At 48.2% G+C, this 14,224-nt stretch overlaps 1 protein-coding gene across 3 annotated transcripts in view; it reads right to left on the reverse strand.

The window, feature by feature from the left end:
- SPTBN1 (spectrin beta, non-erythrocytic 1) overlaps window positions 1–14,224 on the reverse strand; it is a 146,327-nt gene that overhangs the window by 21,222 nt on the left and 110,881 nt on the right. For all 3 annotated transcript variants that reach the window (XM_024753040.1, XM_024753041.1, XM_024753042.1), the window contains exons 17-23: window positions 10,751–10,841; window positions 5,528–5,674; window positions 4,549–4,812; window positions 3,149–3,373; window positions 2,434–2,523; window positions 1,982–2,260; window positions 1,180–1,310 (exon numbers count right to left, since the gene is read on the reverse strand). In XM_024753040.1, coding sequence (XP_024608808.1) covers window positions 1,180–1,310; window positions 1,982–2,260; window positions 2,434–2,523; window positions 3,149–3,373; window positions 4,549–4,812; window positions 5,528–5,674; window positions 10,751–10,841 — 1,227 coding nt within the window. The remainder of the gene's footprint in view (window positions 1–1,179; window positions 1,311–1,981; window positions 2,261–2,433; window positions 2,524–3,148; window positions 3,374–4,548; window positions 4,813–5,527; window positions 5,675–10,750; window positions 10,842–14,224) is intronic.

The following is a 14,224-nucleotide window of genomic DNA, read 5'->3' on the forward strand; positions in this document are numbered from 1 at the left end:
TGTTCTTCAAGGAGCCAGCAGATGAGGGGAAATGCCAAGAGATCACGTTTTACGACATTTCTCAAAGGAAACCTCAAGTTAACCTATTTAGCCTAAAAAATAAAACTCTGAACTTTGACCTCAAGTAATGAAGAGCCAACGTGTAACAAAACACAGTGACTGAGGACAAAGGCCATCCTGGCCGTGACGACGGAGGGAGGGGAGAGAAATCGAAACACTGCACTGCTGGCTCCATATGTCAGGACTTCCTCTGACATTAGAAGTTAACCCAGGATCCGTTCTCAGGTGCCATGCTGTCGAAGGGACAGATAACATCCCCGTCTGCACACACCTTGACCTTCTCTGGGCTGCATGCTCTTCTCTGCCAGGAGGGTGGGCCCTGCTGCTCCCATTTCCTGGGTCCTGGGGGTGCAGCATCCATCCCCCTCCCTCCAACTTCTCCCAGAATGACAGTCTTCCAGCATGAAAGCAGTCAGACAAGGACTTCTTGATGCCTGTCCTTGGGAGATGAGGAAGGCCACTTTGCAGGGAGTCCTGATCACGAACCCCTGAAGGACACCCTGTACCAACCCAGCCACTGACCTCATCTTCAACTTGCCTTGGTTAATGCACAAAGCCGATTCTTGTCTGTCTGAGCTGTAACAGGCAGTTCCAGAGAAAGCCTAAAATGACTGCCACTGAAGTGAGCGTGTAAGCCTGCTATGTAACATTGCAGGAGTACCACACACTCCTTTTTCTTATTCCCGAGACATTCTCAAGACTGAATGTATAAGAGTTCAGAGGCGGCATCATCTTCTTCTCGGTACCCCTTTTAATTTACAGGCCCAAGTATCCTTATCTATTGCTCTATTAAAACTAGTAATTACTTTCCTAAACCGGGTGACTTTTTAAACCCAAGGGTAGGTGCTTTTATCACCTGTATATCCATGCAAGTCAGTCGGTACTTCTGACGCATGACACCAATAATCTTCTCTCAACAGGGCTTGGCCAGCAGGAGATAATCAGCCCGCAAGAGTGAGCTCCTGTAATGCAACCGTTCACCCTTCCTGTTCAGCACAGGCCTACTGGGTCTGTTTTAAAAATGCTTCCCAAAGATCTACATTACCAGTTACTCGAACAAGAGGCCCCGACTGGACAGGAACTGACAAGCCAGTCTCATCTTCACGGAACGGCACTCACCTTTCTGGATGGTTGTCGGCCACCAGGGCCCGGCTGGTCTTGGAGAGCTGATGCACCGTCTCCGCGTAGTCCTCCACGGCTTGTTCCAGAATCTGGTGCTTCTTCAACATGGAGACGGCGCTCTGCTCATCCTGCTTAGAGAGGGGGCCGTCACAACCACAGCCATCCCCCCGCCCTTGACCCAAAACCCCCCGGAAGAGGGGCTGGCTGACTGCGTGGTGTGGCAGGAGGAAGACTTGGCAGAAAGAAAAAAAGCCACAGGTGTGATATGGGTGCTGGAATATGGAGCGCTCCACGAGCTTCAATGTGGACTGGACCATGGGAGCCTCTGAAAGACGGACATGAGGATGACGCAGGGTGACGAGGACCTGCTGAAGTATGAGGTAAAGCCCAGGCAAACCAAGTGTATCCTGGCTGGCTGAAAACCCCTCCACGGTCTAACAGATGTTAGATAACAGCATCCTGGTGAGAATACTTTCAAATGCTGCTAGACTGTCTCAAGAAAAAAGCATCTAGTATATACTGTAAAAGGCAGACTTCGGCAAATTTCTATTTAAAAAAGCGGAGGGCACGACGAATCTGGTCTTAACGACAATACCGGGATTCAGACAAGAAAACTCTGCGTCGAGGGGCAAAGAGCCAGGTTCCAGCCACCGGTATGCACCACGCTGCCCCCACGACCAAGGCGACAATGAAACGTTTCACAAGGACGTCGCCCCCAGCGGTGCACAAGCTCAGGCTCTGCGTCTGAGGCTCTCCGGCGGCAGGGCTTGGGGGAGAGGGCTCGGCCTCCCTGCCTCACCTTGGCCTTCTCCTCGGACATCATGTACAGCTCCTGCTCGCTCATCCACGCCTCGGCCTCGGCCGCGTCGAAGTAGTACTGCTGGGCCTTGTGCGCCTCCTCCAGCCGCCGGTGCCGCTTCTCCGTCTCCTCGATGAGGAGGCCCCACAGCTGCTTCAGGTCGGCCAGCCTCTGCCGGATGGCCTCGGCGTTGAGGCTGCTGTCCGTGACGATGTTCTGGCTCCTCTCAAAGATGTCGTCGATGCGGGGCTGGTGGCCCTGGATCTCCTTCTGCAGGGTCTGTGGGAGCAGGGCATACACGCCGGAGGCTCGCTAAGCCGCGGCAGCTCGCTGCTTGCGCCGCGCCTCGAGGGCCAAGGAGAAGCCGCCAGCCCTCGGAGCTCCCCCGCTCACCGCCCTGCCGCGTGGCGCCGACTTACCGGGAGGAGCCAGCCCCCAGCAGACACGCTTACCTGATTTTTCTTTATTAACAGCTGCACGGTCTGGAGGTTGTGGCCATGATCCGTGGAAGTTGCCAAAGGCATCCTCTCTCCAACCCACAACTGGAAGGAATTGTAAATAGGTGGTCAGGGGCCACTCAAAGAGAACAAACATTTGATGCAAACGAGGGCAGGAGGGGAGAGCAGGGAGGCCAGCGTGAGAGAGGAAGTGTGTTCAACCCCACTGGGGGATAAACGACAAGGTCCTGCTGTACAGCACAGTGAACCATATTCAATATCCTGTGATACAGCGTAATGGAAAAGAACATGAAAAAGGACATAGACACGTATAAGTGAGTCACTCTGCTGTACAGCGGAGATTAACACAACATTATAAACCAACTATACTTTAATACAATTTAGAAAAAGAAAAAATCCCACTGGGAAGGGCGGCCTTGGGAGTCTGCCCTTCTTCTCCGATACAGGGCACGGGCCAGTCTTCCAGACCTTACTTCATGCTCAATACCGGACTCCCCGTGAGTCCTCATTATTTGTTTTTAAAACTACGGTTCGAGGGGCATTAAACCCTTGAGTTATGTTTAGAAAACCCGACAGAAAAACAGAGTTACATTTTGTGTGGATACACAGAGCAGGGCTGGGATGGCTCAGCCCACTGACATGACCAAGGTGGGTCGGGCCCGGCAGTGAGAACACGGGCACCAGGCTGGCCAGGCAGGGAGGTACTCACGATCTCGTCCTCCACGTCCCTGTTGAACTGATGGATCTCTCTGGAGGCCAGCAGGTTCTGCTTCCTCTCGTTCAGGGGCTCCAGTAGCGCCATGAACTTGGTCTGCACGGTGAGGCGCTTGCTGTCCACCTCGTCCGTGCTCTTCCCCTCCTGGCTCAGGGCCTGCGCCTGGCTCTGGAGCTCTTCGATCTCCTTCTTCCGCACCTCCATCTGATTCTCCAGCATCTGAGGGCGAAGACAGACCCACCTTCACACCCGAGACGAGGGACACACGGAGGGTGCTGTAAAATGTTCCCTTGTGGCACTGGCCAAAATGGAAGACCCAAGAATATTCACTGATACAGTGGAGAGCCCAAGAAATGGTTCCGCATGGCCAGCGAACCAGCAATTAGCGCTCCACTTCGTCAGCTGATCTTTCCAAAAAAAATCCCTAGAAAGATTTTTTTCAACTTGGGCGCAACTGTCAAGTTTACCCAGGAACTTAGGAGGCAAATGACAGGGGAAACAAGAATTAATTACGGGGAAAGGAAAGGACAGCCTTCATCTGCCTGTTCAGAAGCCGTAACGACGTTGGAAACCAGCTGAACCTCCAGGAAGGAGTCAGGTCTTCTGCTTCCAGTTCTTTTAGGCCAGAAGGACGGCCAATGTTACCATCTCCTCTTGATTTCTTCAGTCAGAAAGCTGATTATTCTTTTTTTAAAACACTGGATAATGGCTAAAAACATCCTAATGGTGTATTTACATGAGGAAAACGAGCAAAAGCAGAAGCAGAGGTCTCTCACTCAGGAACGACCACCCTGGGAAGCCCACACACGGCCGGCTTAGAGACAAGGGGCTGGCGTCTGAGAAGAAACTGACTCTTTTCTTAGATAGGGGAGGACTCGGCCACACACTGCAAACCTGGCCCAGGGAGCTCCTGCCAGGTCCTGCCACCAACCTGCTTGCTCAACCTCACCAGAGCTGCTTCCTCCTCAATTCAGAGTAAATTCACTGGCCCTTAGATGGGCTTTACTGTGATGCAAAAAAGCCCAAATTTCTTTTATTATTTATCAAGTGCCCTGAACAACTCAGGTAACTATCACATATCTAGACGTTATACAGTCAAGTATGCAAACACAATAACTTTCCTTCATGTAAATTGCAGACTAAATGAAACGAATATTTACTCAACTGTTAAGTGGTGATACTATCCATCAACCAAGATGATAATGAAAGAATATTTCCATGCATGGACACCCCACACTGCTACTGTGTCTTTCCAGTTGATTCTGGAAATGTCCCACGATGCTGTCAGAGCCCGCTGTGCTGGGTTAAAATCCCTTCACACACCAAGGGGATGTCTGAGAACACGGTGGGCGAGTTAAGACTATCAGGACCACGGCAGGGAAACAGCCACTTGCCTGTTGCTTTTTCAGCAGGATGTTGACACTGGTGAGGTCTTTGCCGTAGTCGTCAGATTGAATCTGACTCTCCAGGCCGTGCAGCCATTTGTCCAGATCTGCACAGCTCTGGGTGAAGAGTTCAGCTCTGTTTGCGTCGAAGAGCCGCTGGGCCTTGGTCTGTGTGGTAGACTCAAGGACTTCCCACATTTTATGTAAACCTGTGAGTTTCTCCTTCACCACGGCTTCCGTCTCTGGCTTTTCTGAAATGAGCTGCATTCCTTCCTGGAAAACACACATACATGCAGTTTGCAGGAGAATAGGTGTCACTGTGAAAAACAAACCTGAGATATTTGACCTGTGAGTTTCTTATTCATTCAACACACACACACGTACGCACGCACGCACGCACGCGCAGCCTTTCCACATAGAGTTAACTGCTCAACAAAATTGACAATGGCCTGGCCTACTGTGGTTTTCACAGGCGTGGAGCACCAAGTGATTGCTGGGGCTTAGGGACACTTGATGCCAATAACCTAAAACTCCATCCTCTCCACATCACCCCCAAGAGACCGTAATACATTACTTTAACCGTTAAGAGTTTGAAACAATATAGAGTGTGAAGGAAGAGAAGGGTGGGTGGGGAATGTCACATTCATGTTCTGTTGTGCTGCAGAGAACCTCCCTGTGCCGAAGCAACACATTTTAGATTATTTAAAATACATAATATTTCTAAGTTCCATGGATCCGCTCAGTCTCTGTCACAGTCCAGCACACATAACATGATCAACAGAGTGAGGACGCCGCCCCAGGGGCTTGCGGTCCATCAGGGGCAGCAGATGAGACACGGGACTGCTCCCGGCTGTGTCACTTCTGTATGTGGTCAGATATGACTCAAATATGCTGGAAAACGTGCTAAATACAAAGGAGCTCATTTCCACCCAGTTCGTTTACTCACCACGGCCACACCGACGGAGCCCCATCAAACATCTTAACTCACCTTCTCAATTTTGTCAAGCCATTCTTTGTTGGATGCGAGTTCTGCCATAAAGGCTTGATGTTTTAACCATTTACTGTGCAGATTTCTGGCTTCATCGTAAGACATGTCCTGGGCTGTAAGCATCTTTTCATTGATCCAGAGAGACAGCTAGGAAAGAAAAAAAAAAATCAGGAAGGTTTCAGAGACTGTAATCACAGTGACATCAGCCTTTCTTCTGCCCGGAAAGAGCCATCATGTCGTACTACACACACTCCACGTTTCCATGTCAACAGACAACCAAACGTTCACTTTACAACTCTGACCCGTCACAGCAGGTATCTCCACCGTACGGACACTGTACCGGAGCCTTGCTCCCGACTATGTATCTAACGTTAAATCCAGGAGTACAAAAGTGCTCCGAGCCAGCTTTCAAACTGCTTGGCACCCTTAACCAGCTTTTCCCCCAAAGGCCTGTGTTTAAAATTCTGCCCTAACCAGGCTAAGTCACAACCTTCTTTCTCCTTCAAAGAGCCGTGCCAGGGCTTCCCTGGTGGCGCAGTGGTTGAGCGTCCACCTGCCGATGCAGGGGGCGCAGGTTCGTGCCCCGGTCCGGGAAGATCCCATATGCCGCGGAGCGGCTGGGCCCGTGAGCCATGGCCGTTGAGCCTGCGCGTCCGGAGCCTGTGCTCCGCAACGGGAGAGGCCACAACAGTGAGAGGCCCGCGTACCACAAAAATAAATAAATAAATAAAACAAACAAACAAAAAAAAAAAAAAAAAAAGAGCCGTGCCAGCTATACCGTGTTAAGCATGATTAAGTGTCTTCTACTCTGTTCGGTAATCCTTTTACTTTTAGTCCTTTTATTTAAAAAAACCAAAGCCCCTACTCTTTTATCCCTCCCTTTTCCTTCACAGGCCTATCTATGGGGATGCCAAAAAGCGTAAGTAACTTGCTCACTATAGGCGTAAGGCAGAAACGATGGCCTCTCAATGCTCCCTTCAGGTCTGAGTCACCTGCGCCTTTTCCTCCTCTGTCTGTAAAGAACCTTCCATTCAGACCAAGAAACACTTCACAGGACTTGATTTTGAGGCCCAACGTGTCTTGCTTGGATCTGAACTCTAGGAAGCCTCTTCACAGAGCCTGCCAGCCACTGACAGACAGATCTGAGAAGCCTGGGGCAGGAGTCAGCCCAGTCTGGCTCCTGGACACACTTCTCCTGCTGGCTCTCATCCTGATTTGCCTGGCTCCTCAACTGCCTGCCTGTAGTTGGCCACACCAGGGTCCTAATTCCTACCCCATCACAGCAGGAAGAGCTTTTGTTTGCCCAGGCGAAAGATACGCAAACAAATGCAGGATCGGCCTGGAACCAGAGGCAAACGCCTTCAGGGGCTGTGCCCTTCCTCCTAAGGTGACCACAAGGAGCCACGCTTACACCAGCTGCTGCCACAACGAATTTGCACCCAAACTGCTTCATGGTCCCATCACCAAAGGTTTAGAAATGGTGCATAAAACCAACAGAAACGCTTACAGAATCAACAATTCCGAGGCCATTCACTTGCACCCTGGGCTGCTGCTAGGAAAGGCTTCCCCATAAATTTGCTTCAACAATACAAAGTCTGTTCTTTGAAAACAATGTCAAGGAGGGTGATGCGGGTCATGGGAGCACCCCGGCTCTGCACATGGGTGAACCCCCAGGCACCATCCCTCCTTTCCTCAGGATACTCACCCACCACACAGGAGGGAGTGGGGTTGAAAGCAAAAAGTCGTGAGATCTTTGATGTCATGCTTTATTAAGGGAAAAAAACCCCAGTAAACCTCATAACGCCCTTTGTAAGCAAGGAGCATAGATTTGTTACACAGCAACCGAGACACTAAATTTCCTACTTTAAAAGCATTACCTATTTTCCTTCCAGTTACCTGAGTAACTAAGATCTGAAATGCTATGGCCGTTCAATCTAAGGAGAAAAGAGGTTAAAAGGAAACCAAATGGTAAAACTTTCCCCTGTACTCTGTACACACACACTAAACACAATAAAAGGCATTTATCCGAAGTGCAAAGGACATTCACATATTTGCGCTATTCATAAACACCTACCCAAGAGAGGTTTTTAAAAAAAGAGCTACATAAAAATCAGAGGCTTATAAACAAATCTGCTCTTTGCTGAACACATCATCCTACAGATAAAGCAGGGTGCAATGCCGCACAATGAAATGGAGCTATGGAACTTGCTGGTTTATCAGCCCTCCATCAGCATTCTGGGATCAGAACCACAGTTATTATTTGTGGGCATTTGCAAAGGTCATTTAAGAATATACTCATTCTCTGCAGAACAGAACACTGTGCAGATTGGAAAAGGATAGGAAAAAATGCTTTGATCACTGGATTAAGCTCAAAGCAAAGCACTGAACTCGCTATCCCTGTGCCACCGCGTCTAGTTATACTGTCCTCCTGGGGAAAAAAAATCAATCTCAGAAAACAGGAGGTATGGTGGGAGGGAACACAACAGAACAGCAGTACCTTTTAAATCATTCATTTTTCAGGATATCACATTAAAATAACGGTACAAAAATTATGATGCTCTTTGTGTCGCTAACTATAACTGGGGCTAGGTGGGCCCTGCTCATTCCCACGGCACTGCTGCGATAAATTTCCCCATCCAGGAAGTGTTTCTCGGCGGGTGGCAATGATGGCAGAATTCACAACCCAGCCCCCTCTAGCCTCTAACCCACGAGGAAGGGAGCGTGACAGCGAGACAACCTGGATTCTCCAGACCTTGAACAATACCAACAGCCAGCAATGGTATTAAATCTGGCCTCCGGGTGCTCTGTAAAACTCCACCAGCACAATAATAGACAGGTTTTCAAATGCTGGGCTGGTGCACACACAAGCTCCATTCTCAGAGGTTCTGGCTTAAAAGGGGGTGTATTCTAATGAGGCTGAATGATGGAAAGTTTATAGTCAAAGAATAGTATCTCTTAATAATAATATCACCCCTTTGCTTGTACTGCTACACTGAGGGTTTTGGAGCCCCCAAACCTGACCTAAATTCCGTCACTCTGCGGAAACTATATATGCTGATGTGGTACCCCCAGCAGATCCTATGGCTGTACTAACTCTTAATGAGGTTCAAGGAGAGAAAGATAAACAAGGGAGACTTGGCGGAGCAGTCACAAAGAGACCTGCGAATCGTCTCCAGGACAACAAAGCCCAGTCAAAACCTTTGTGCATACTTTGAGGGGAAGTCGTGCGGGGCTGAGCCCTCTGGGCGTGCCTAACAGTCACTGGTGTGGTTAAGGAGGGAACTCCTTGTAACTAAGGATGCTCATTTGGAACAAGTGTTAACAAAGATCTAAAACGCTACTATTTCCTGTGATTCAACTTGGAAGGACTATCGTTTTATCTGCTTAGTTTTCCCATACATTTCTATTTTGGAATCCACACGTATGTAAATGGAAAATGGGGGCTGGAAATTTCAACTGAGCTTCTCTCAAAGGTTCCTCCGTCCTCTCATTTCCTGCTCACTTCCTGGCATTCTTTTCCCCAAATTTAGTCCAGGTTTCACCACGCTCAGGTCAATGAATTTCATCTCAGTAACTTGTCCTTTAAGCAAGGGTATGGAATCCCACTGATTTCCCCAGCACAACACTTCCAATATGTCCTGAGGTTAAAACAAGTCACTGGTGGTGCTTCAAGGGAAACATCAAGGTACTTCAAGGACCTTCGAGCTGGGGAAGGCACAGCCCAGGCTGCAAACGTCTCCTGATAACTTTCACTCCCTCCAGTGCTGAAGGGCCACTTGGTATTCACTGCAGCACATCGTGCAACTCTACGCAGCTAACCTTGGAGCCCATCACTCTTCCCTATGCCTTGTCTGGGGACGCGGTTGCCTCTTTAAATGAGCCTCCTATTCAAATAGGTTATTAATGCTCAGGTGTCACCTGAAGAGGCACTCCTGTCCTCAGCCTGTCTGGCTCTAGGCAAACCCCGAGAGACCTAGGTCCATCAGTGTGGCCCTGAAAGGCAACAGACCCTAAGCCACAGAGTTGAGGGGCTTTCTTCCCTTCTCAAGGTTTAGCTACTAGAGCATATTCTAAGACTCACAGTAAGACAGCAGTTTAATGGACATGAAGGATCGCTTCTGTCACCGACTCTCTGACTCAGCTGTTATTAGAGCCACATTTCTTTTAACACACAGCTATAAGTTTGCATGTGAGGGATTCGTGATGAGTCCAGTCATATTTTTAGCACATGACCTCAATCCTCTCCCCACCCCTCGAACTCCCCGTCCCCAAGGTCCCTGCTGCTTCACTTGGATATTCTTCATCCCATTTTTGCCTCCAATGGGATTTAAAGTCTAATAAACCAGAGAGGACCGGGTCTCACTGTGGTTCTCTGGCAGACAGTGAAATACGACGATGTGCTCGTGATCTCACCCATGTGACGTCAGCTAGATGCTTTTCTCCAACTAGCTTGCGAGAAGAGTGCATTTTTCTGGCGAACTTTAGTTTCCCCAGTTTGTTTACGCATGTATCAGGGGAGCACGAAATAGTTTGAGAATCCTCAGATTAATACCACATGCTAAAACTCAAAGAGTTTGAGATCAGGATTACTGCTGCTCTGGGCATATCAGACAGACACCTGAGGAGCCTGAAAGATGGATATGTCAAGGTCTTCAGTGAATAAGAAAGTCAGTTTCTATGTTCTTAAATCTTTCTTCTTACCTGGGTAGCCAACTGCAGTTCCTTTTACTTCTTTCCTTCTGTACTACTAAATGTGCGTCATTGTAAATAGTTTAAAATATAATATTAGATGTTTTTAGGTTACAGAATACTTGAGAACAGCAGTGCCTTTGACGATGGAAATGTTCTAACATCTGCATTGTTCGTGTGATACGGCAGCCACGAATCACAGGTGGTTGGCTTCTGAGCACTTAAAATACAGCGAGTATGATGGAGGAACTACACTCTTAATTTCATTTGATTTAAAATGAGACAGCCGCATGTAGCTAGTGTCTACTGCACTGGACAGCACAGTGCTAGCCTACAATTTTCTAGATCGTAATAATCTGGTTACTCTTAAGTGGTAGCTTGTAGGCTGGAGAACTGACGCTGCCCCACCTGCAAATTATATACATGATAAGAATTTCTGGCCTCAGTTAGTTTTATAATTCCAAGGGCTCTTATGCCAAAGGCTCGGCTGCTCTTGTGAGAAGAGAGGAAAGGAGGAGTTAAAAGGAGACGCACCTCCTGACAATCTTGCAGGAATTTCTGAAGATCCCTGTTGTCCTTCAGTCTCATGAGAAGCTCACTGGCTGCCTCACGATTCTTCCTGTGTCTGTTACAAAGAAAACAAAAATAATCTTAAAAAGAGGAGGTAGGGAATCTGGAAATGCAGAATTTACAACCCAGCTTCTTTCCTGGGTCTCAATATACGCTGAAAACAGTTCACTAACAGTTCTCAATCACGTCAAGGAGACAAGATAACCCGACCCAGAGAGTTTAGCATCCTCCAAATGAGTAAGTCATGGTACAAGAGACCATCACACCTGTCCCAGCCACACAACAGGCCAGGATGCAGGCAAAAGAGCTTCATACATCTGGGGTTAGGGGAGAAAAACCCTGAGCATGTGCTGGGTGAGGGCCTCCATTTTAGGAACTATGTGAGAATATGAAATTGATCTCTAAGAAACTCGTATCTGGGTGACAGGCCATGTGCATGGCTAAGAAAACGCATAAAACCATGTAACTGGCTTAAAGGAACCTTCCCTGATGACGAGATTCTCGTCGGGAGAAAAACTCACCCAAATCAACAATAAACCAGGAATGAAAATTTTCAGACCTGTGACATCACACACCTAACTCAATCCCACTCTTCATTAACAGATAAGGCTCACCAAGGTTTTAAAGAAGTTAAAGCACAAAACCGTAACCGAAAAACTTAAAAGAACTCCTGGAAGGAGCTGCTGAACTTGGGGAATGACAAGGCACGTGGATGTTGGGCACAGGGCTTTCTGGCACACGCCGTGGAGGTGCCAGAGCTCCCCTGCGAGCCTCCTTTACACGCCCAGGGGCTTCTCCACCAGACTGTGAAGAAGAGCCATGTGAATGCTGTGAGTGCCACGGAAAGGGCTACCTCCACGTGGTCCTACTGCCATGGGGCAGAGCCGTACCACACTGAGCATCGAGAAGCATCGCCATAACACAGCTCCCCCACCTTCCCAAGGAACCCAAGCGCCAGCCAGCCAAAGCGAAGGGTGCGAAGAAGGGCAAAGGAAGAGTGCAAATGGGGAGGTTTGGTTTTTCATTCCAATTCCCAAAGCGATTTCTTGCTGCAGTGCCTGGGCAAGGTCTCTTGACCAGCCCTCCCTGCCCCCATGGGAGGGAGGAAGAACACGACCTCTGATTCTCTACAACACCAAGAAAGGGCAGCTCAGGGAGCACCTCATGCCAACTGGCTTTTAAAGAACCTTCTTCAAGAGCAAGAAAGACCTTACAGTGAAGCATGTGTCACACGGGCCTGCAGTGGCTGCTGGCAACAAGGGACAGTGGCAGCACTGTAGCTACCATCTTGCCTGGGGAGCAAAGGGAAATGCCCTCTGTTCCTACGGGTACCGGCGACTACAGAACACAGCAATAGCATGAATGGAAATAATACCGTCAGGTATTATTGTTTATTATAATATGTTTATACCACTTAGGCAAGATACAACAATAGAAAAGTACTTCTCATATAATGCTAAATGAAGAGAGTTTATGCACAGCCAATGATACAAAACTCCAAGGCACAAACTGGAAAAGCAAAAACTAAAATGGCATGTGCTGAGGGTGAGATTAAAAAGTAGTAGTTTCCACCTCCCCTCCGAATTTTTAACATTGTGGCTTTTATAATAAAAAATAAAAGGCCAAAGCCCCTTCACTTCATTGCTATCCTTTCTCAAAGATCAAAAATTTAAAACAGAATGTTTTTTAAAGATTGTTAGTGATCTCGGACTAAAGGAATTAGTCATCTAAAAATGTGGGTGGGGAAGGAATGTCAAGAAAAGTTCTTCAAGTTCCCAACCCTCAAATTCCAGTCACTATTTGTAGGGGGCGGTTTAAGAGAAAGACAGCAAATAAAGCAAACCTTCAGGAGGAAGGTAATTTGAGTTGGAGTTAAGTCACAAAATCCAAGAGTCCTGCCTTTAGCCAAAGGCCCTGAATGTAAGTTCCTGTTCCCTTCCCCGGCGTCACACAAAAATGCTACGATGGCAAGGAGTAAACAGAGACACGGACAGTTAAACCAGGACATGCGACTTTGAAGCTGGTAGAAATAATAGGAGTAAAAATAACTTCAAACACTGGGAAAATTGACTAAGAGAGAAATACCACCGGACGGAATCTTGAATGTCTCTCTTACATAATCAAGACTCACACGTGCCCAGTGGACTTCTGCCTGGACAATTTTCCTCTTTTGGCGGGTGCATGAAGGAGGGAAAGGCCAAATGGCGATTTAAGGCCTCAGGTCCAAAACAACACATGAGGACGGCCTCTGAGTGATGTGCTCTGCGGGACGAAAAACAGCTACAACGGGCAGCTGAGGTGGTTGCTGCTTCCGAAAACCCTCGAGAGAAGTGAGCACGGCTTAACTGTGCACTAGTGGTCACCAATGGTATTCACGGGAAGCGGAACTTGGGAAGGTCTTTCAAGGGGTGATCGTGGATTTAATTATAGGGAAGGACCTTCTTAAACGTGGCCGTAGCTTCCCACACTCCTAAGAGTGCTCTTTGGGGCAAGGTTAAATGTCTTGCTTTCTTTCCATCTCTCACCACCTACCCCTGTAATGAGACTCAAAAGCTCCTCACCACATGCGGCAGATATTGGGCTTAACTGTGGTTCTTACGGAAAATAAAGAACCACAGGTACCTAAGTCAAGTGGGTTGGTGATTTTTAAGCTTTTTTTCCCACGTGAGATCAGGTCTGGCTTTATGAAACTGGACACTTTTCCTTTTCTCCCAGGACTGCACTGGGGCTGGAATTTCCCTCTGAGCCAGGAAGCTCACCCGTTCACACCCCCCTGAGCAGGCCTGGACAGGAGGCTCCTTTCCACCCAGTCACAAGCCCTTTAAAGCCCACTCATGCCCCACCCACATCTGTTAAGAGTCAGCGCCTCTGTTCTAGTACTTCTTCTTCTCAACAAACTTCAGTGGTAATCGACGAGATTTCCAGAACGTAAGCAGGTTATGATGATTTTGCTCTCTACAAAAATAGCTTCACAGGAGCGTCAGAATGTTTCTGGACGGGGATCAGATCCGAAGAGTTAGATATTTACTTAGCATGTGCCCTGACACCACCTGGAACTCAGATTTGTCTATTTTTTTATAACAGACCAGTGTCCTCTGGGGTCAAGTTTCAGATCTTGAGGCCTCTGGGGATATTAAAGTGAAACCAGAATTCGGTCAACACGTGCTGAGGAAAATAAGAAAATGTAGTCCTCCTGAGGGCAGATCACCGGAAAGCCCCATCCCCCTTCCATCTCTTATGCTTACGCTTACGGAGAGCAGGGAATCTTCTTCCCAATGCTTTTTTAACAACAGAAATCCCCAGGAGGCCTTGGAACCCCACGGGCCCAGGCTCTCAGTCAAGGACAAAAGGAAGGTTAAGCTGCACTTGAGAGCTGCTGAAGCATTCCCTCACATCCAGGAGCCTCCGGTCTTGACAGAGTCACCTGCTTCCAACAAG

This window comes from Neophocaena asiaeorientalis, unplaced genomic scaffold, assembly GCF_003031525.2.
Source record: "Neophocaena asiaeorientalis asiaeorientalis breed wild unplaced genomic scaffold, Neophocaena_asiaeorientalis_V1.1 scaffold100, whole genome shotgun sequence".
NCBI lineage: Eukaryota > Metazoa > Chordata > Mammalia > Artiodactyla > Phocoenidae > Neophocaena > Neophocaena asiaeorientalis.